General features: G+C 40.4%; 1 protein-coding gene across 1 annotated transcript in view; it reads left to right on the top strand.

Annotated features, from left to right (window-relative positions):
• Window positions 1-21815, top strand: part of dnah6 (dynein, axonemal, heavy chain 6) — a 313200-nt gene that overhangs the window by 277987 nt on the left and 13398 nt on the right. The window contains exons 74-76 of the mRNA XM_060841711.1: window positions 3640-3825; window positions 11648-11720; window positions 18734-18885. Of these exons, the coding sequence (XP_060697694.1) occupies window positions 3640-3825; window positions 11648-11720; window positions 18734-18885 (411 nt within the window). The remainder of the gene's footprint in view (window positions 1-3639; window positions 3826-11647; window positions 11721-18733; window positions 18886-21815) is intronic.

The raw sequence follows: 21815 nt of genomic DNA on the forward strand, positions 1-21815 counted from the left end.
TATATTTAATGTGTCATTGCCATTGTACGAGTGGGTATGCCATTTACCTGTATGGAAGTTTACATCTAGCAGTAGTCATTTCCAAAATATTTGTGTCATTTGGCAAATTTCCAGAATTTTGCATTAGTACTTACAGAACAAGAGTGAGGATGGAGTGAGAATTATAAATAGTGATTGTTGTCATAAATTATCAACAAAATAATCTCCCCCAGTTTTAGCTGGAAGACGGTGATGGGCAGATGAATGCTGAAATGGTCAACAAACTGGTCCTGCATTTTGCAGCCTGCGTTCCATGTAAATTTGACTTCCAAGCCTCACTCCTATAATGTTGATCAACTTCCCATTCAAATATCATGACAACTTACCACTGGGCAGGAGCACATTACCAGATGGTGTGCGGCTGCTAATGTGGACTGAAGAAAGGAAATAATAATAATTCACTTCCCACCTCCCTGATCTCAACTTTTTCCATGAGGTGGACCAGGCAGCTACTGCCTTGCTTAAACCAAGAATTGAACTAGCAATCGTTTTCCAATGACATTGTTGTGGCCTAATCTGTCCATAGAAAAAAGGACCCTGCAGTTCATCATCTGAAGCTGTCAAATTCAAATGCCAGATGTATGGGTGCAATTTAAAACTTAGGGTCTGAGAGGTTGTCTCTGGATCCCAAAGTCTCTAGGTCATTCTTTTTATTTTTGGAATGTTGGTAGTAAAATGTGATCGAAGAAACTACTTGGGTTGATTTAACGGTTCATTAAGTCTGGTGTTATTTGGAAGCGGCAAAGATAAATGAAAGGATGGTTAAAAGACTAATGTATTTGTAGTAAGCATAAGATGTTTGCACCAATTTTTATGGATAGACCAGTATGTACACATCCAGGCTTGTTTATTCTGAAACATCCAAAAAAAAAGTCTTTCTTTTTGAGCTGAGCTTTGACTGGGTGATGGTTTTAAGGCAAGTCAACAATGTACCTAATGTAAAATACTAGAAAATTGCCAAATTTTGCAAATATTTTGGAAAGGACAACTGCTTGATGTAAGGCAGTCTAAATCATCAGAGCCCTGAATTAATATGCTTCAGGTTCTACCCAAGCTATCATACATGATTTTAACAGTATCAGACAATCAAAGTAAAATTGTTATGAGAAATTAAGGTCACATTTTTTTAAAAATCTAAAACCACTGATGTAAGAGTAAAAGGAAGGGGAAGTTATTAACTAAAACCAAATTTAAAGTGAAAAACAGAAATAAAACTACTAAAATTATTCAAAAGCATACTAAAATCTAATAAGCTTATGACCAATTGAGAGCTCATATGTGTTTTTAATCTCTAATGTTAATGACAGCATGATCAAATTACATGGTTGGCTGGCAAAGACTTGAATCATATCAGAGTATTCTAATGCCACAGCAAATTGTTTAATTTGACCCATTTCCCTCTAGCACCAATTCTGCAACCAGAGATTTTGATGTTCCTGTTATCTTAGAGACTTTGGGTTCAAAGTATTTTGTTCCACATATGCTTTCTGTAGGATTTCTTGAATAGAGCAGGACCTGCATCTACAACAGGCATAGGCTTAGCATTCCCTATTATGAGGGATATGGCAGGCTATCCCTGGCTCTTCAAACTCACTTTCTGCCCACTCCAACTAATAGTCCCAAAGGATACTGGCACTGGACTTTGTGTAGAGACCGCTGTAAGGAAATAGAGGATAGTGTTGCAGTTTCCTAGTTGTGGTTCTCAAGTTTGGCAGCTGGATTTCTGATTATGTCTTTGGTTTATGCTACAGGTCCCTCTGAGAGGTTGGAACTTTAGCAGGGGCATATCTCGGCCATGCTAATGCTCAGTGTACCTGCTGGCACATATTGTTTTGGACAAATGACACATACCTCTGATGCACTCTTCCTTGTCTGGGTCTAGAACAGGACAATGGAGGAAATCTGGGTTGTTACATATTTAATGATATCAGACTTAAAGTATTAAAATATGTACAGAGATCTTAGATAGGGTTAAAGTTAAAAATCACACAAAATCAGTTTATAATACAACAGGTTTTTCCTGCCCCACTAGCTACCTGATGAAGGAGCAGCACTTCGAAAGTTTGTACTTTCAAATTAACCTGTTGGACTGTAACCTGGTGTGTGATTTTTAACTTTGTCCACCCCAGTCCAAAACCGGCTCTTCCACATCAGATCGGGTTGTAATAATAGGGCATTTTAACTTTCCAAACATAGACTAGAACTGCCATAGTGTCAAGAGCTTAGATGGGCAGAAATTTGTTAAATGTGTTCAAGAAAATTTTCTTTATCATTCTGTAGACGTATCTAGTAGAGAAGAAACAATGCTTGAGCTTCCTTTGCAAAATAAGGCAGGACAAATGACTGTAGCGTTAGTGGGGGAACACTTTGTGATCAGTGATCATAATTCTGTTAGTTTTAAAATAGTTTTGGAAAGCATAGGCCTTGTAAAAATTAAAGTTCTAAATTGCACTAAGGTCAACTTTGTTGGTGTGAAACTGGAATTCTCAAGAGTTGATTAGGGTAGTAAAGCCTTTGATAAGTCTCTGCAAAGTAAACTGCTTAGTAAAGTTAGATCACATGGGATTCAGGGAAAGCTTACCTATTGGAAACAAAATTGGCTTGACAGTAGGAGACAGGGAGTGGTGGTGGAGCATTGTTTTTCAGATTGGAAGCCTGTGATCAGTGGTATTCTGCAAGAATCGATGCTGCATCAACTGTTGTTTGTTGACAGTAAAGAAGGTTATCTAAGGTTACAAAGGGATCTTTATCAGTGGGCCCAGGAGTGGTAGATGGAATTTAAATTTGGATAAATGTGAGGTGATTCATTTTGGTAAGGTGCAAGGACAGGATTTACACAGTTAATGGTAGGGCCTTAGGGAGTGTTGTCGAACAGAAAGACCTAGGGTTCAGATACATAGTACTTTGAAAGTTCTGTCACAGATAAGCAAGGTAGTGAAGAAGGCATTTGGCACACTTGCCTTCATTGGTTAGACAATTGAGTGTAAGAGTTGGGACTTCATGTTGTGGTGAGGCCACTTTTGAAGTATACAGTTCTGGTCACCCGGCTGTGGGAAACATATTATTGAATTGGAGAGGGTGCAGAAAAGATTTACAAGGATGTTACTGGGACAGAAGGTTTTGAATTATAAAGAGAGGATGGCTAGGCTCGGGATGTTTTCACCAGAGTGTTGGGGAGGTTGAAGGGTGACCTTATAGTGGTTTATAAAATCATGAGTGGCACAGATAAGATGAATAACAAAGGTTGTTTCCCTTGGATCGGGGAGTTTAAGGTGAGTGACGAAAGATTTAAAAAGGACAGAAGGGGCAACCTTTTCACACAGAAGGTTGTTCATATGTGTAATGAACTGCCAGAGGAAGTGGTTGTTGCAGGGAAAGTTGCAATATTTATAAGACCTTTGGACAAGTGCACGAATAGGAAAAGTTTAGAGGGATCAGGGCCAAACACAGGCAAGTGGGACTAGTTTAGTCTGGGAAATTTGGTCAGCGTGGATGAGTTGGAACCAAAGAATCTGTTCCTATGCTGTATGACCCCATTACTCAGTCTGCAAATAGAAATGAAAATAAACATTTTGAACATTTATTTGCCTTTCATTTCAGGACTCTTTAATTACACTGAACAAAGCCATCGCTGGATTTGTGGTAATGTCTGAAGAGGTGGAAAAGACGTACACCAGTTTCCTGAACAATCAGGTCCCATCCCTTTGGGCCGATGCAGCTTATCCCTCACTCAAACCATTGGGAGCATGGGTGAAAGATTTTGTATTAAGAACAGAGTTTATTGAGGTGAGAAATAGTATAACAGCATTGCACAATGCTTTGTCTAGTGTAGCGTACTCTCTGGTCAGTTTCAGAATGTGCTGTGCTAAGAAACTAACCTGAAAACATCCTATGAACTCCTTGTCCAGGCTACCTTTGTCCAGATTTTTCCAGCTCACATGTCAATTAAAATCCCCCGTGTATTTCTGACAAGCTTTCATGGCTTATTCACCCTCGATACATCACCCTATTATATAAATGCTGTTAGGGGGGCTACACGTCATTTCTATAAGTGACTTCTTGCCTTTATAATTTCTTATTTCAATTGTTTCTACATCTTAATTTCCTGAACTTAGGTGTTCCCTCTCTATTCTGTTAATACCGTCATTAACTAAGTGAGCACCCACCACACCCCATCCTTTCCAAACCATGGTACTTTGGAGCCGTGTCTCAGTGCAATGGTTATTAGGTCATTCATACTTCTTTATATTTCTGGCCATAGTTCATCTGTTTTCTTTAGAAAGCTATGTTAATTGGACATCACTTCTCTCAGACCATTCTATGAACCACACATTCATATCTCTAATCGGATTTGCTCTTAGCCAATTTGCAAGTGACTCAGCTGTTAATGCAGAGATCATGATGTTTGAGATTCTGTTTCTTAATTTAGCACCTAGCTCCTCATACTAGCAAACCAGAACCACCACCTTTGTTCTACATATGTTCTTGGTGTCTACGTGAACCATGACAACTGGATCCTACTTTTCAAATTCCTCTCCAGCCCTGAGAAGATGTCCAAAATCCTCGCACCAAGCAGTTGTCTGAACCCTTGCATTTTCCAATAGAGAAGGGTGTCAGTCTCCCTCACTAGATTGTCCCCTGCTACCTCTACATGCCTACATACTTACTTTGATTGGCCTCCTATACCATGGTGGTCACAGTCAGTTAGCTCGTCTATCCTGCAGCCTTGTTTTCATCCAGACAAATGGAAACAGCCTCAGGTCTGTTGGAAAATCGGGATTTCTGCATACCTGCCCAAGGGTCCACTTATTTGCCTCATTCACAATAACACTTCACTGTCGCTGAACACTGACCAACTCAGATGACCACACCAGGAAGTGTGTCTGCCTTGTTGTACAAAGAATACAGGTAGCTTACCCTCTCCCCAGTATATCACAGTTTCTATAGTTCAGTCTGCAGCTCATAAACTTTGAGTAAAAGCTGCTGTAATTTCAAATACTTGCCACAGATGTGATTACATTAGACCAAACTGGCATCTGGGGGCTGCAGCTGTGACATAGCATTTATCTCACCATCCATAATCTGTTATAAGGGACTATTTAATTTTTTTTTCAGTTATATATTCTGTTAAAGTTTAATACATTTTATTAACTTTTCCAGCAGTTATTATTTTTTTTATACCTTAGAAAGCCAATAGACCTTATTCACTTACCATCTGTCAAATAACCAGCTTCATCTCCTGGAACATAGTAAGAGTCAACTCATGACGCTGAAAAAGTTCACAAAAAGTAAAAGCAACAGAGCATCTCTTTCCCTTCTACTTCACTACATTAATCCTTAACTCAATACTCTACTGTAATTTACACTCAAATGCTAACATGAAGTTTGCTAGTTTTTAATACTCCTAAGCCAAAAGGCCTAGCTGATTCATGTTATGAGAATCTACTTTCAGTTCATTCTTAATTAAACTGCCCTTTCACTGAAGCCTCATTAAAACTCTCCTGAAAGCTGGCAAACACAGAACATCAACTGTAGATTTCAGTTTAGTACAAATTACAAACTAAATTAGATTTATACAAAATGAAACATTTATATTTTCTCATCCAACAAATGCATACATTCAGTCTTAACGAGGAGTTTGTATGGAGTGTGGATGAATTTGTACGTAGATGTGAGAAGTATGCCGAACTCCAATGTATACCCAACCTCCAGCTTCAGTCTTGCCCCAGAGCAAACATCTGGCCAATTGAGCTGTTTCTCCTGAGGCAAGTGCTTAGCGCTGTCACCTCTGAGTTACACGCTATTAGATCAAGTCACATTTCAAAGGTATGTGCCTAGATTGACACTCCAGTGGGAAAGTATGGGAGTGATGCACTGTTGGAGATGCCAACTCTTTAGAATTGATGTTGAACCAAAGCCCCATCTCACCTTTCAGATAGATTTCATGATGCAATTGAAGCAAAAGAAGTATGTCAGAAACATCAAAGGTTTACAGCACAGAAAGAGACCACATGGTCCATTGTGTTTTCAGCTTTTCTTCTGGAGTCATAGCCAACTTATATTCTTCAATGGGCATCAATAAAGCTGAAGAAAGGTGAAATTATTTTAACAGATAACACAGTTTGGGCTCGTTGTCCTGTGTTTGCAAAATATCCAGTGCTCTTTTCTATTAAGTCCAATGGGCAACCAATTCATATTCTGTTCCTAATATTTGTTCACTTACCCAATAATGTTTGTGAATCTTGCCATGTTCAAATTAGCAGATATGTTTCTTTTACATTACGTAAGTTGTTTCAAAGTGTAACCAGAATGGACTTTGCCATTAATGAGATTGTGGCAAGTTTGACTGCAGTATATAGAAATGGTGAGGATGGTGATTTTATGATGTGGAGTTATATGGATTAAGGGTCGTGGAGGATGGTGACCATGGATCATGGGCCAACTGTGTGCTAACTTCCAGTGAATTAGAAGCTGAAATAAGAGCCATCTGAAATTGGAATCTCAGCAAAATAACATTAATTATGTTATTTAGAGTGTGTGTATTCAACATCAGCAAGTATGAGAGTCAACTAAGCCCAATTACATCTCTATCCATTAGCTAGAAAGACAATGGGTGGCTTTTCTCCCTCTCTGTTGTGGCAAGAGAAATGTAGAGTGTGGTGACAACATCGTGCAAGAATGAAAAAAATCAGACTTTTAATATTGAGAAAAGTAATCCCGATTTTCTTCTCAAGCCTTAAATGAATATTTTAGCCACTCATCTGCGATTGCTGACTTCCTTATTTCCATGTTTTGCATCTCATTAAAGTTCCAAGTTATCTTATTTCCATCCTATTTCCAATTCTCCACTCCTCCCACAAAAACCCAACCAGAAAACCGAGTGGGTATCTGGCTGTCTCACCTTGCTGAATACATGGCCATCATGCAACTGCACACAGTTGGCCCATGGTCCATGGCCACCATCCTCCTCACCTTTAATCCATGCAGCTTCACATCATAAAATCACCATCCTCAACACATCATTATGCTGCTGTCAACCTGCCACAGTCTCATCTGATTATAGTCCATGGTGTTGGCCACATTCAGGCAAGCAATTGTTCTCATCTGAGTTTAGGAATTCATGTCTTTGCAGTCCAGAGATTGAGCAACAGCCAGTCCTGCAAGTTAACATGTAAGCAGTCCAGGGATTACAAATTGTTTGGTTGAGATGCTATTGAGACATCAGCCAAGAATGATGGGCAGAGTTCAGTTGGGCTATCATGGAAAATCAGCTCAGGGGTGGGCCATTGACAGTGTTGGGGTTTTGGTCAGTAAAGGTCTGGGGGAATATCAGGGGACTGCCTGTAGAGTTCAAGGAAAAGTAAGCAATCAAGGAGATGGACTTCATAGTATTGGGTCTCTGAGGGGATGTTGACACTAATAGGGGGAGTTTGCAGATCATAGGCTGGCACCTAATAATTAATGGGAACTTAAACAGATGATGGTAACTCTGACCTCTATATAATGAGAGTATAAGGCTTACAAAGGCAGGGGAATTTTTATTCTGGAGCTAAATTGGAAACATTGATATGTATGTAAAAGGGGATCAATTCAAACAGGGATAGGCAGAAACATCAGGGACTTAGAACTATCAACAGGAAAGGAGGATGAAGGAGAATAGTGCATCACTGATGGAGCCTATAAATCATCTTGTCATGTTGGATTGGAAGATAACTATGCACTATCCTCATAAGATGACTGCTGGACCTACATTTTTGACGCAGTTCACTGGAAAGCAATTGGGACTAGAAACACTAGCAAAATTTGCTCTTTACTCAGTGAAACTGAAGCTTTTTTTTCATTCTTTTATGGGGTCTCTGGCTTTTTTTCAGCATTTGTTGCATATCACTAATTGCTCTTCTGACAGAGTGATAGCCATTTCATAGGGTGGTCAAGCATTGACACAATCACGTAGGTTTGAAGTAAAAATGGCAGATTTCCTTCTCCAAAAGCGAAGTAGATTTCTTTGCATCAGATGTAAGTGCAGAAGTAGGTTATTCAGCCCATCAAGTTTGCTGCAGCATTCAATAAGATTGTGGCTGATTTAATAATTCTTAAATTCACTTACCTGTCATTTCTCCATAATCTTTGATTTCTTCCTGATTAAAAATCTTTCTCTATCAGATGACTATCTTTAGTAACTATTGCTGAGACTAGCTTTCAATTGCAACTTTACCAATTGAATTTAAATTTCAGTTGACATGGGGGAATTTGAGGTATGGTGCTGGAAAAAGTGCAGGAGATTAGGTAGCATCTGAGGATCAAGAGATTTGATGTTTTGGGCTTAACCCTTCATCCAGGATTCCTGATGAAGAGTTAAATCTGAAATGTTGACTCTCTTGCTCCTCAGATGCTGCCTGACCTGTTGTGCTTTTTCCAGCACAACACTTTATCCATTCTGACTACTCCAGTATCTGCAGTCCTCACTATTTCTTATGATGGAATTTGAACCCATACCGTGAGGGACCAGACCCTGGAATGCTAGGTTACTAGTCCAGTAATAATATCATCATATTACCATCTTTACTTCCTCAATGCTTCCCAAACCCTTTTCAACACTAATAGTCATGACTCTTTGGTGGGATTCTGAGACCGGGAGTGGGGAAGCAGTGAGAGAGCGAAAACCTGTGAGAGGGATGAAGGGTGGGGTAGGTGGTGCTGCACTCTACATCAGCCATTTCTACTTTTGAGCTTACAATCACAACATTTCTGCTCACGATTTCATTGAAGTGCTAAACCCCAGTTTGGGAAGCCGTATTCTAAGTACTCAAACTTTGTGAGAAGATTTGTAGCTCGGGTGCTCATTGTTGTGGTTTTGGTAGCGGCAGATTCAAACCACTACAAATGCCAGAGGAAAGATCACAGAAGCGCTTCACAGGAGGCTCCCAAGCACTGAGGATGTCACCTAGACAGGGGATGAAATGTCTGCAACACAAATTCCCAGCTCGGCGAACAGTACTCTAAGTACCTCTACAATCAGATTGATTGCAATCAGCTAACTTCACAATACATTCTGAGGATCACTCATGTGGCCCACAGTGCAAATGAACAGATGGAAAATATAGATCTTTGTTTAGCCTTGAATAATTTTGTATCACTACTTTATGAGACAGCTTTTCAGAAATAAGTTCTGATTGACTCCATCTCGAAAAGAGATTGGACAATTATTGTTAATGCTGTGCTTTAAATCAACATTGTTCGGAATCTAATCTAATTGTTACTGGTGCAATGAGATACTGATCTGGATTATCTGTGGACTGTGCATACCTACACATACATTGTCCTTGAGGCTACTTGCTTCTTACCTCTAAGTAAGACTGTTCAGTTATTTTCATACGTTAACACTCCTGTATCTGTACATACTAGATTATCAAACTCAGCACTCTAGAAATAGAATCTAAGACATCTATCTTCGCATGCACATTCTAGACTGAAGTCTTCCCTCTTAATGATGGCAGAGTTATTTGACCAGTTACATCATTGTAATTTTCATGACCCATTATATCCCAAGAGTGTTGTCTTGTTTCTGGTACTCATCCCTTATGAACATACTGATTTGGGTCTCATAACATTCAGGGAACAGTGGTCTCTAATTTTGGAACAGCTGGACTGAGCATGTTTCATGTTCTCTGTGGACAGTGTTCTGCCATTACACTTTGGAAAAGGACCAATAGAAAGATAATTTTAAATTATTTTTGTAATGCTGGGGGTTTAACTCCCTAAGAACAACAAGGGTCTTTGTTGTCTGATTCTCTCCAGTATGTTTATAGTCAGTCCCTATGGCATCATCCAATCGACCTCTGGGCTGACCAATATAGCAGCAGCCTAGAATCAGAAAGCTACATGTGGATATCTGGTTTGAAGCTACAGACTGTCAGCAGCATGGTAATGAGACCTGAACTTCAAAATGGACAGAGACTCTCAACAGCTCAGTCGCAGCCAACTGGAATGCTGTGCCAGTCAACATCAGAGAATTCAAGTCTCTATTATTTAACTACCATAAATACAATTGAGTACAGGAAAGTGTCTCAAAAACATACATTTTTAAATTGTTTTTTTCAAAAACAATCATTTCTATTTTGAATCCTCCCACATCCTCCAGACCAAAAGGTTAGCCATGGGCTCCAGCTATGCCTGTCTCTTTGTTGGGTACATGGAACAGTCCATCTTCCCCAGCTACGCTGGCACCATTCCCCACTTTTGCCTCCACTGCAGTGATGATTGTATTGGTGCAACCTTGTGCTCCCACAAGTAGGTTGAACAGTTCAACAACTTTACTAATGTGTCCCACCCCGACCTTAAGCTCACCTATCTCGGACACCTCCTCCCCTTCCTGGATCTCTCCATCTCCATCAATGGTGACCAACTGATCATCCTCCACCATTTCCGCCACCTACAAACACACCCCACCACCAAGGATATATTTCCCTCCCCATCTCTATCTGCATTCTGTAAAGATCATTCCCTCCATGACTATGTTGTCAGATCCTCACACCCCTCCAACCCACCTCCCCTCCTGGCATCTTTCCTTGCCATCACAAGAATTGCAAAGCCTGCACTCACACCTCCCCCCTCACCTCTGTCCAAGGCCCCAGAGGAGCCTTCTGCAAATGTCAGAAGTATACCTGTACTTCCACACACATCATTTACTGTATTCATTGCTCCCAATGTAGTCTCCTCTACATTGGGGAGACAGGATGCCTCCTTGCAGAACACTTCAGAGAACATCTCCAGGACACACGCACAAAGCAACCCCATCACTCGTGGCCAAACACTATAACTCATCCTCCCACTCCCCCAAGGACATGCAGATCCTGGACCTCCTCCATCTTCAAACCATTACCATCTGCCTTGGGACCCTCTAACCACTTGGTATCAATGTGGATTTCACAGTTTCCTCAATTTTGCTCCCTCCACCTTATCCCAAACCTTCCTCCCCAGCCCCATCCCCCTCCTATTTATCTCTCAGCCCCTTTGGCCCACAAGCCTCATTCCTGATAATGGGCTTATGCCCGAAACATCAATTCACCTGCTCCTCATATGCTGCCTGACATGCTGTGCTTTTCCAGCACCACACTCTCGACTCTAATCTCCAGCATCTGCAGTCCTCACTTTCTCCTCAAAAACATAAATATTTTCCCTGGTAGGCCATTGAAAGATAGTACAATTGAGAATATTGCATTCTGCTGAAAGGACAAAGAAAATAATTTGGAATGGTGACATCCAATCGTAGTCATGTCAAAGCAGTTGACTCAAAATATGGCCTTTACGGAAACTGAAAAACTGGTTATTTGCCTAATCTCTTTATTTGAATAAGTCAAGAGGAAGAATTATACATATATAACTGCTTTCTCATGTTGATATGTTAGGCAGCACTAAGTGAATTCTCCTTTAATTTTAAGAGAAGATTAAACAAAGCTTATGACAGTTCAAAATTAGGTTGACTAACTGACTACATTGCCTTTGTGATTTTATATATTCAGTTCAGTGAGTTAATGTGATCTGCCAAGTGCTAACATGTTTGGAAATGGTTGCACAGAACTGAATTTTTAGTTTGCCTCATTTTTAGACTTGGATCAAACGAGGACAACCAAAGTCTTTCTGGATTTCTGGATTCTTCTTTCCTCAGGGATTTCTGACAGGTAAGGCCAGTGTTATGGACCAGGCCCTAACTTTATCTTATTTTAATAGCAGATGTAAAGTGGATGTTCCAGGAGTGATGCAGATGGTCAAACCACTCAGCTTTAAGCAAAACAGAATTTATTTTAACACTATGGTTGAAACACGAACAAAATAAAACAGAATTTAGAATAACTTAACTATTTGGAAACCCAACTGACTCGAAATTGTAACTTAAAGAAGGAGCTGTTCCAATATCCGCAACATCCCAAAAACACACTCATTAGCAAATGTTAAATTCAATCTCCGGTTCTTGCAGGCAGGAGAGATTTCAGAGAGAAGAATCAGGCAAGAAACATCTGTTGAAGCATGGAACCTTGTTTCTCTGCTACCAGCAATTCTGACTGCTTTCTAAAACAAACAAAACTAGAAAAAAAAATCTGAACTTGGAGAGCTGGCCACTCCCCTGCCATTGTTTAAAGTAGCCACTTCCAGACATATTGGCACCTTTGCCTTTACGAGCCCTCTTGGGAAAAAAAACGAGGAAAAGTAACTTTGTTAAACAGTCAGCATCACCACAGCCAGATAGATTTCTTGAAAATAACATTATTGGCTGGTTGGTTAATTTTGAATTGAGTTTGATGTTTAATACTCAGCAACTATTTTTTCTTTGTTATTTGAATGAATAATTTGAATGAATTTGGTGAAAATACTGCAAAATGAGTTGAATTAATAATCTGAGTAAGAGAAGTATTTTGAATTTTTGTTTAGGAGATGTGGACTGGAGGATTTTTAAAACATTTATGAAGGTGATAGCTTTTTTCACCTGGCACACCAACAGGTCTGTTTCATACTTCCAAGCAAAGTGTCATTATAGAAAGTCAGCCTGTTCTGACCTAGAATCTGAAGAGCAATTAAAATGCATCCTCTGTCAGTTTACTTAGCAGCTATTAAGCAGACTTCATAGTTGTGCCAAATCATTTCATAAATTGTTCAAAATATTCTTTTATCAACTAGCTGAATGCACACATAATAATAATCACGTAATATTTATCATGGATTGATATCACAGGGTACATCATTTGGAATTTTAAAAATGTGATTATCAAAATTTGCTTCAGCATATATCCATTAAGTCATGGCTCCTTGAAAACCCAATCTTTATATATAGCCAGTTGATTTCATTAAGACTGTTGTTTGTACTCCTTAGTCTGTGGTCAGTTGAGAGATGCGTTTCTTTCAAAGAGTCTTTTTAATGTAGACTAGCACAGCCTGAACGAATTAACCTATTGTCAACCTGCTACAATCTATTCAACTTACTTTAACTTGACATTTTAAAACTTAATTTGTGAGATGTAAGCATCACTGGCGAGGCCTTTGTTGAATTAGAATCCCTGCAGTGTGGAAATGGGCCCTTCAGCTCAACAAGTCCACACCAACCCTCTGAAGAGTAACCCACCCAGACCCATTCCCCTACATTTACACATGACTAATAACCTACACTATGGGCAATTTAGCATGGCCAATTCACCTAACCTTTACATCTTTGGACTGTGGTAGGAAACCCGCACAGACACAGGGAGAATGTGCAAATTCCACACGGACAGTCGCCCGAGGCTGGAATCGATCCCAGGTCCCTGGCACTATGAGGCAGCAGTGTTAACAACTGAGCCACCGTGCCACCCCTCTTTAAAATCCAGATGATCAATGCTGCTACTCACGCTCCTTATCAGCCTTCCCTCACTCTGCTTCATCTCACCTGGATGTTGACTATTCCTTTCTGCTTTGTTTATTGCTTATTTACAGTTCTCCTGAAAAGGTGGTAATGAGTCTTATTCTTGCATCACTAATATTAATGTGCTGATGATGATTCCACAATGCTGTTGGATAGGGAGTTCCAGTTTTTCAATGAAGTGAAAGAACAATGATAATGTCCAAATCTGAATGATGTATGATTTTCTATGGTTCTTCTATGGAATTGAGGTGAAGAGCCGAGCACCTTCTGGACTTGTCTGAGCAGACAGTGGAAGTTGTGATCTATGGGGTGCTGCAGATGAACCGACAGAGAGTTATGCATTTCATAGGTGGCACTAAACCAAGATGAAAGGAGGAGGTAATTGAGTTAGTGCATGAAATGTTCACCAAAATGGCTGCTTTATTATGGACTGTATTGAGTTTCTCGTGTTGTCAAAGCTGTACTTATTAATGTGAACGACAGACCTACAATTTGGAGGTTGAAGGGGAAGATTGTTGGAGAGTCAGAGGGGTTGATGTTAGTGAATGGAGGGGAGGGGAGACGATGGAGAGGAGAGATTCAGAGTGGGAAAGGCAATTTATTTCCAAGTCAGGATGGTCAGAGGCTTGGAGGCCAATTTGAAGGCTGTGGTGTTCCCATTTTGTGCTGCCCTTATCCTTTTCATTGGAAGTGGTCATAGGTTTGGAAGGTGTTGTTGGAGGACCTTTGGTGAATTTCTGCAGCGTGTCTTATAAGTGGTATGCACTGCTGCTACTGACTGCCAGTGATGGAGTGAGTGGAGGCTTGTAAATGTAAAGCCGATCAAGTGGGCTGCTTTGTCCTAGATGGTGTCATGTTTCTTAAGTGTTGTTGGAACTACAATCATCCAGGCAAGTGTGGAAAGTATTCCATCACACTTCTGACTTGTGTCTTGTAGATGATAGACAGGCTTTGGGGGGAGTCAGGAGGTGAGTTACTCACTACAGTATTCCTAGCCTCTGATCTGCTCTTATAGCCACTCCAATTGAATTTCTAGTTAATGATAACCCCCCAGGGTGTTGATTGCGGGGGAATTTAGTGATGGTAACACAATTGAATGTCAAGATATGGTATTTAGATTTGTGTGGCATGAATGTTACTTGAGATTTGTCAGCCCAAGCCTGGATATTTTCCAAATCTTGTTGCATTTGAATATGGACTGTGTCAGTATCTGAGGTGCTGCAAACAGTGCTGGACATTGTGCAGTCATTGGCAAATATCCCCACTTCTGACCTTATGACGGAGGGAAGGTCAATGATGAAGAAGTTGAAGATGTTGGGCCTTGGACACTACCTTAACGAGTTCTTGATGAGATAACTCACCAACAACCACAACCATCTTCCTATCTGACAGGATAGTTTGTCCCCAATACCCTTTGATTCCAGTTTTGCTCGGGCTCCTTGATGCCACATTTGGTCAATTGTGACCTTGATGTCAAAGGCTGTCACTCTCACCTCACTCCTGGAATTCAGCTCTTTGTCCATGTCTGAACTAAGGCTGTAATGAGGCCAGGAGCTGAGTGGCACTGGCGGAACACAAACTAAGTGTCACTGAGCAGGTGCTGCTGGATAGCACTGTTGATGACACCTTCCATCCTTTTATTGATGATTGAGAGTAGACTGATGGGATGGTAATTGGTTGGGTTGGATTTGTCCTTCTTTTTATGTACAGGACATACCTGGACAATTTTCCACATTGTCAGATAGGTGGCAATGTTGCAATTGTACTGGAACAGCTTGGCCAGGTGAACAGCCAGTTCCGGAGCACAAGCCTTCCGATGGAATGTTGTGAGGTCATATAGCCTTTGAAGCATCCAGTTCCTTCAACCATTCTTGATATCACATGGAGAGAATCAAATTGCCTGAAGACTGGTATCTGTAATGCTGGAGACTGAGATGGATCATCCACTTGGCACTTTTAGCTGAAGGTTGCTGTCAAAGCTTCAAGCTTATCTTTTGCACTGGTATGCTAGGCTCTTTCATTGTTGAGGAAGGGGAAACTTGTGGAGCCTCCTCCTCCAGTGAATTGTTTAATTGCTCACCCACCATTCATAACTGGATGTGGCAGGCCTGCCGAGCTGAGATATGATCCTTTAGTTGTGAGCTCACTTAGCTCTGTCTATCGTTTGCTGCTTGTGCTGTTTGTTATGCAAGTAGTCCTGTTTGGTAGCTTCACCAGGCTGACATTTAATTTTCAAGTTTGCCTGGTGCTCCTCTTACCATGCCTTCCTGCACTCTCCATTGAACCAGGGTTGATTCCCTGGCCGAATAGTAATGGTTGAGTGGGGATATGCTGGGCCATGAGGTTACAAATTGTGCTGGAGTACAATTCTGCTGCTGTTGATCGCCCACAGCACCTCATGGATGCACAGTCTTGAGTTGCTAGATCTATTCAAAGTCTGTCCAATTTAGTACAATGATTATAGCACACAACACAATGGAGGTTATTCTCAATACGAAAGTGGAACTTCGTCTCCATAAGACCTGTGCAGTGGTTGCGCTTACTGATACTTTCATGGACAGATTGGTACAGTTGAAGTCAAGTATGTTTTCCCATTTGTTGGTTCCTTCAAAACCAGTTGCAGACCCTTTTAGATCCAATCAGCTTGGTCCATAGTACTGCTTCTGAGCCACTCGTGGTGGTAGACACTGAAATCCCCCACCTACTTGCATTTTGTGCTCTTGCCATCCTCAGTGCTTCCTCTAAATGTTGTTCAATATGGAGGCAGGACTCCCAGGGCAACTCCCTCCCAACTCAATACCACAGTGTCGCCACCTCTGCTGGATCTGTCCTGCCTGTGGCACAGGATATATCCAGGAATGGTGATGCTGGTGTCTGGGCCATTGTCTGTAAGGCATGTTTCTGTAAGTATAATTGTGTCAGGATGTAACTTGATTAGGTTTTGAGACAGGTCTCTAGCCCCCAGATATTAGTAAGAAGTACTTTGCAGGGTTGACAGGGCTGTTTCTGCCATTTTCTTTTCTGGTGCCTAGATCAATGCCAGGTGATCCATCGAGTTTCATTTCCTTGAGGCTTTGTAGTGATTGGTACAACTGCATGGCTTGCTAGGCCATTTCAGAAGGCAATTTAGAATCAACCAAATTGCTGTGAATGTGGAGTCACATGTAGGCAAAACCAGGTGAGGATGGCAGATTCCTTCCTTAATGGACATTAGTGGACTATATGCATTTTTCTGACAATTAACAATGGTTTCATGATCTGTGAAAGAGACACTTTTCAGTCTTATTCCAAGTCATGTCTTTGCATTGACAACACTACCTGTTCACATCTGCAGTGCCACCACCACATTGGCATTAAGATTATCAACAAGCATTGTTCTCTGTGCCACATGACAGGTTTAGCCTGCCACCTATTTCTCATCTAAAGGAAAGAGAATTCTCCTCTGGAGCCATTTCCACTTTCCTGGTCTTATATGGTTAATTTGCCTTTACAAACAGAGTCATATTTAAAACACTGAACAATTTTATCAATCCGCAAACTGAAAACCAATTTTCTTTTTGTATTAATGACAATTTCAAAGTTGCTGGTTACGGCATTATAAGTGTTCTGTTTATTTTGAGCAGCAAACAGGTGGGGCTTGCACTCTGGTGCATCTTAAGTTTTCACATTCATTAAGTCCACCTCTGTACCTATTTTGATTTAATTTAGTGTTACATTTTGATCTTGTTTCTCAGTATGCATTTCTGCTGATTCTATACCATCATGCATTGGCACAGAAAAGACCATAAGGTTTTTTTGCAAGAGTTCTCTCAATTTCTGTTCCTTCTGTATTCATTAATTTCAACCCCACGTGGGATGTATTATATTGAATAAATCGAGATCCTTGATGTAACACAATAGCCTGCGTAATGTCTAGAAGGTTAATTTTCCCTTTCTGTATGTAAAGAGCTTCCAGAAGTTCCCTGATTTCCAAACTCTTTAGTAGGAGTGGATTAGATGTTAGTGTAAAGTTTTCATATCACCCCTACCCTATCATCCTGCATTTCCCATGTCTAATCCACCTAACCTACAAACCCAGAACATTATGGGCAATTTAGCATTGCCAATTCACCTAGCCTGCACATCTTTGCAGTGTGGAAGGAAACCATAGCACTAGAGGAAGCCCATGCAGATAGGGAAAATGTGCAACTCCAAGCAGATAATCACCCGTGGCTGGAATTGAATCTGGGTCCCTGGCAGTATGAGGCAGCATTGCTAAAGACTGAGCCACTATGCTGCCTCATCTTTCAAAGAGATTATCACTCATTCTCCCAAACTACGTGAGTAGTCTTTGCTCATAAGACAACCCTTTTATACCAGGGATCATTCTGGTAAATCTTCTGTGAACTGCTTCCAATAAAATGATCTCTTTTCTTCAATAAAGGGACCAAAACTGTTAACAGTACTCCAGATGCGGTCTCTATGGGTGGCATAGTGGCTCAGTGGTTAGCACTGCTGCCTCACAGCACCAGGGACCTAGGTTCGATTCCAGTCTCGGGCGTCAATCTGTGTGGAGTTGGCACATTTTCCCCGTGTCCGTGTGGATTTCCTTCGGGTGCTCAGGTTTCCTCCCACAGTCCAAAGATGTGAGGGTCAGTTGAATTGACCATGCTAAATTGACCAGAGAGTTATGTGCATTAGTCAGAGGGAAATGGGTCTGGGTGGGTTACTCTTTGGAGGGTCGGTGTGGGCTTGTTGCGCCGAAGGGCCTGTTTCCACACTGTAGGGAATCTAATCTAATCTAATCACCAACACCTTGTACAGTTTCAGTAAGACTTCCCTACTTTTATACTCTAACATCTTTGAAATAAAGGCCAACATTCCACTAGGCTTCCTGATTACATGCTGCATCTGTGTGCTAGCCCTCTGTGTTTAGTGCACAAGTACTCCCATGTCTCTTTGTGTTGCAGCTTTATGCAGTTTTTCACCATTTAACTAATTCTGTTGTGCAAAGTTGAAAGCTGTCCCAATACTGCAACACCTTGATGTAGAGGGAGCAAGCAAATTTCTTCAGGCATAATTTTAGCTGTTGCATACAGCAGGTGAATCACCATTGTATGAACAAACTTGCAAATGTGGACTTGTACCAGAAAATTAATATGTCTTGGAAATTGTAGTTCTGCCTTATGCCTCATTTATTTACTCACCACAAATGAAAACTCAACTTCCCTTTATTGCTGGCAGGTTGGCTTTAAAGAAGGGAAGATCTGCCAAATTTGAACTCCCACCAATGACGATATTTTTTTTTGTTTTCTGTTTCAGGCACGCTTCAGAACCATGCCAGGAAATACAACCTTCCAATTGATGAACTTACCTTTCGTTATAATGTTATTCCTGTGTACCGGAATGCAATGGAAGTAGCAGAAGCAATGAAAACTTTAAAATTTGGGGAGGTGCTCCCAATGGATGAAATGGTAATTTCAGCTTTTGTAAAATGATGTTACAGTGTTGTACAATGCAATCCATCCAGTAATAGAACCACAACTCCTATAGATTACCTACATAATATTGCTATTTCATCTCTTATTGGTGACTATAATATTTAAAAGTTTAAGTTTCTGTATGAATTATATGGATACATGAACACATTCATTTTTAAAAATTTATTAATTCAGAGTGGCAAATATAACAGAAGAAGTAGAATTAATAGAACACGGGATTGCTATCTTTTTAGCCAAGGTAGAAGCATGGATATGGGCTGTGTTAAAGAGGAATTATGTTTCAGCAATTTTGAAATGAAAATTTATGGAAGTTCTTAAAAAAACAAACTAAACAGTTAATGTTCTATACTGTGAAAAAGGTCTAATTAAAACCAGATCTTCACCCATGTTTCTGTCTGTGTCAAGTGTTGTAACCTCACTGAACTTGTCCTGCTTAAAACAAAAATCCAATTGAGTTTATCTCTTAAGAGTTCCTCTTAACCCATTCAAATATAGGACTGCCAATTTTAGAATTAATAGGTAGTATCTTGTGGTTAAACAGTAATGGAAGACTTTTGCTGGACACTAAGTTTGATCGAATGATGAATATGCTTATAAACAAATGTTGTAAACCTTTGCTAAAGTGTCATGAGGAGATGAAGCTTTACCCAGTATTTCACGTAGTGTTGCCAATTTTGATTAAGTCTATTTTTGAAGGTCTCACCTTGTGGCCTGCCTGCACACCCTAGCCAATAATCAGCCAATACATCCACTAATTGTGATGTACTATTTCCTGGTGCTAGGTAAGGTGCTAAAATATAATTTTCTAATTGATTGATGCTTGACTGTCAGCCAAGCAACCCTTCCCTGTTGTCAATATTTCATATCTGCTACACAGAAATGTTCAAAGAAAACATCACAAAAACTATCTTTTTTAGTACCCCTATGATTTTCCTCCAGTGTTGTACACATCAGTTCCTGACGACTGCAGCCAATTCTGGAGAGTTGCAACCTTAATTCCATGATTGCTTGTAAAGTAGCAAAATGCATGTTCGTGAAAAATGTAACAATAAGTAATTTTCTACTTGTTTCACATTTCATACAAGCATCTCAACTGAAACAAAAACAGAAATTGCTGGAGAAACACAACATGTCTGGCCCCATCTGTGGAGAGAAAACATAATTAATATTTCAAATCCAGTGACCCTTCTTTGGAATTCTCTAACCCTATTGCTGTTCTGAGGCCATTGACATCTGTTATATAGTAACTAATAATGATCAAGCACCTTTGATCAGGAATGTTCAACAAGTCAGAATAAATGGAGGACAGATATCACAGAAATTTGTGAAGCTGGAAGGGACAGTAGTGAAAGGAAGGGGCAAAATAATTGCAAGGTTTTACTGTTTTTTAAGACCTGATAAGGTAGTGTATGTATGGAGCGAGCAGTTAGAGGAAGTGGTGAAGGTGGGTAAAACTACATTTATAAGGATGGGTATATGAATAGGAAAGGTTTTGAGAGATATGGGCCAAATGCTGGTAAATGGGACGAGATCAGATTGGGACATCTGGTCAGTGCTGATATGGTGGACGGAAAGATCTGTTTCTGTGCTGTATGACTTCATGATTCTCTGTGGAATTTGGTTCTAGTTGGGCAGGTAGATAGAATAGTGAATAAGGCGTTTGGTATGCTTTCCGTTATTGGTCAGAGTATTGAGTGCAGGAGGTGGGAGGTCATGTTGCGGCTATACAGGACATTGGTTAGGCCACTGATGGAATACTGTGTGCAATTCTGGTCTCCTTCCTATCGGAAAGATTTTTTGTGAAACTTGAAAGGGTTGAGAAAAGATTTACAAGAATGTTGCCAAGGTAGGAGGATCTGAGCTACAGGGAGAGGCTCAACAGGCTGGGGCTGCTTTCCCTGGACTGTCGGAGGCAAAGGGGTGACCTTATAGAAGTTTACAAAATTATGAGGGGAATGGATAGGGTAAATAGACAAAGTCTTTTCCCTGGGGTCGGGGAGTCCAGAACTAGAGGGCATAAGTTTAGGGTAAGAGGGGAAAGATATAAAAGAGACCTAAGGGGCAACGTTTTACGCAGAGGGTGGTACGTGTATGGAATGAGCTGCTAGAGAATGTGGTGGAGGCTGGTACAATTGCAACATTTAAGAGACATTTGGATGGGTATATGAATAGGAAGGGTTTGGAAGGATATGGGCCGGGTGCTGGCAGGTGGGACTAGATTGGGTTGGGATATTTGGGTGGCATGGATGGGTTGGACCGAAGGACTCTACGACTCTATGTTGATCACTTTTTGTAAGTAAGTTCATTTCCAATTATCCCTTTGAAAATTATTTTTAGTTGTTCATTTCATTCAGAAAGTCTCAAAAGCACTCCTCTTGGCAAGAATAAACCAGTTTGACCTTTTCCAAACATCAAACCTATTAGATTCCAATATTGTACTTTTACATCCAACCATTAATTACATAAAATATCACAGTTAAAAACTTATATATTTATATATCCACAGTAGGATGCAAACAGTACATATTCCCAGATATTACTTCAGACTTTACTGAAAGTGTACTCAGTGTCGCTCCATTATCCTGTGTGAAAAACTACATTTCCTTTGATTCCAGCACATCTGTATTTTTTTTCTGGAATATTTGCACAGTGATTTTGAAAAGTACTCTTCTTCACAACCCGCTATATAGGAGCTGACCACCTAAAGTGCAGTACTCCTTTCCAATTTGTGATTGCCTGGGCATTCTTGTCCGAGGGCATTAAAATGAAAAGGGATTGAAAATCAGGACAATCTGATAGATGATCATGTCTGCAACGGCATTTCAGAGTAATGTGTTCCAGGATCTTCTGATTGTTGATCGGAAGTTGCTGATTTATGCTTGCATTCTGATAGGTGTTAAAAT

Source organism: Hemiscyllium ocellatum, chromosome 2 (genome assembly GCF_020745735.1).
Source record: "Hemiscyllium ocellatum isolate sHemOce1 chromosome 2, sHemOce1.pat.X.cur, whole genome shotgun sequence".
Classification (NCBI taxonomy): Eukaryota; Metazoa; Chordata; class Chondrichthyes; order Orectolobiformes; family Hemiscylliidae; genus Hemiscyllium; species Hemiscyllium ocellatum.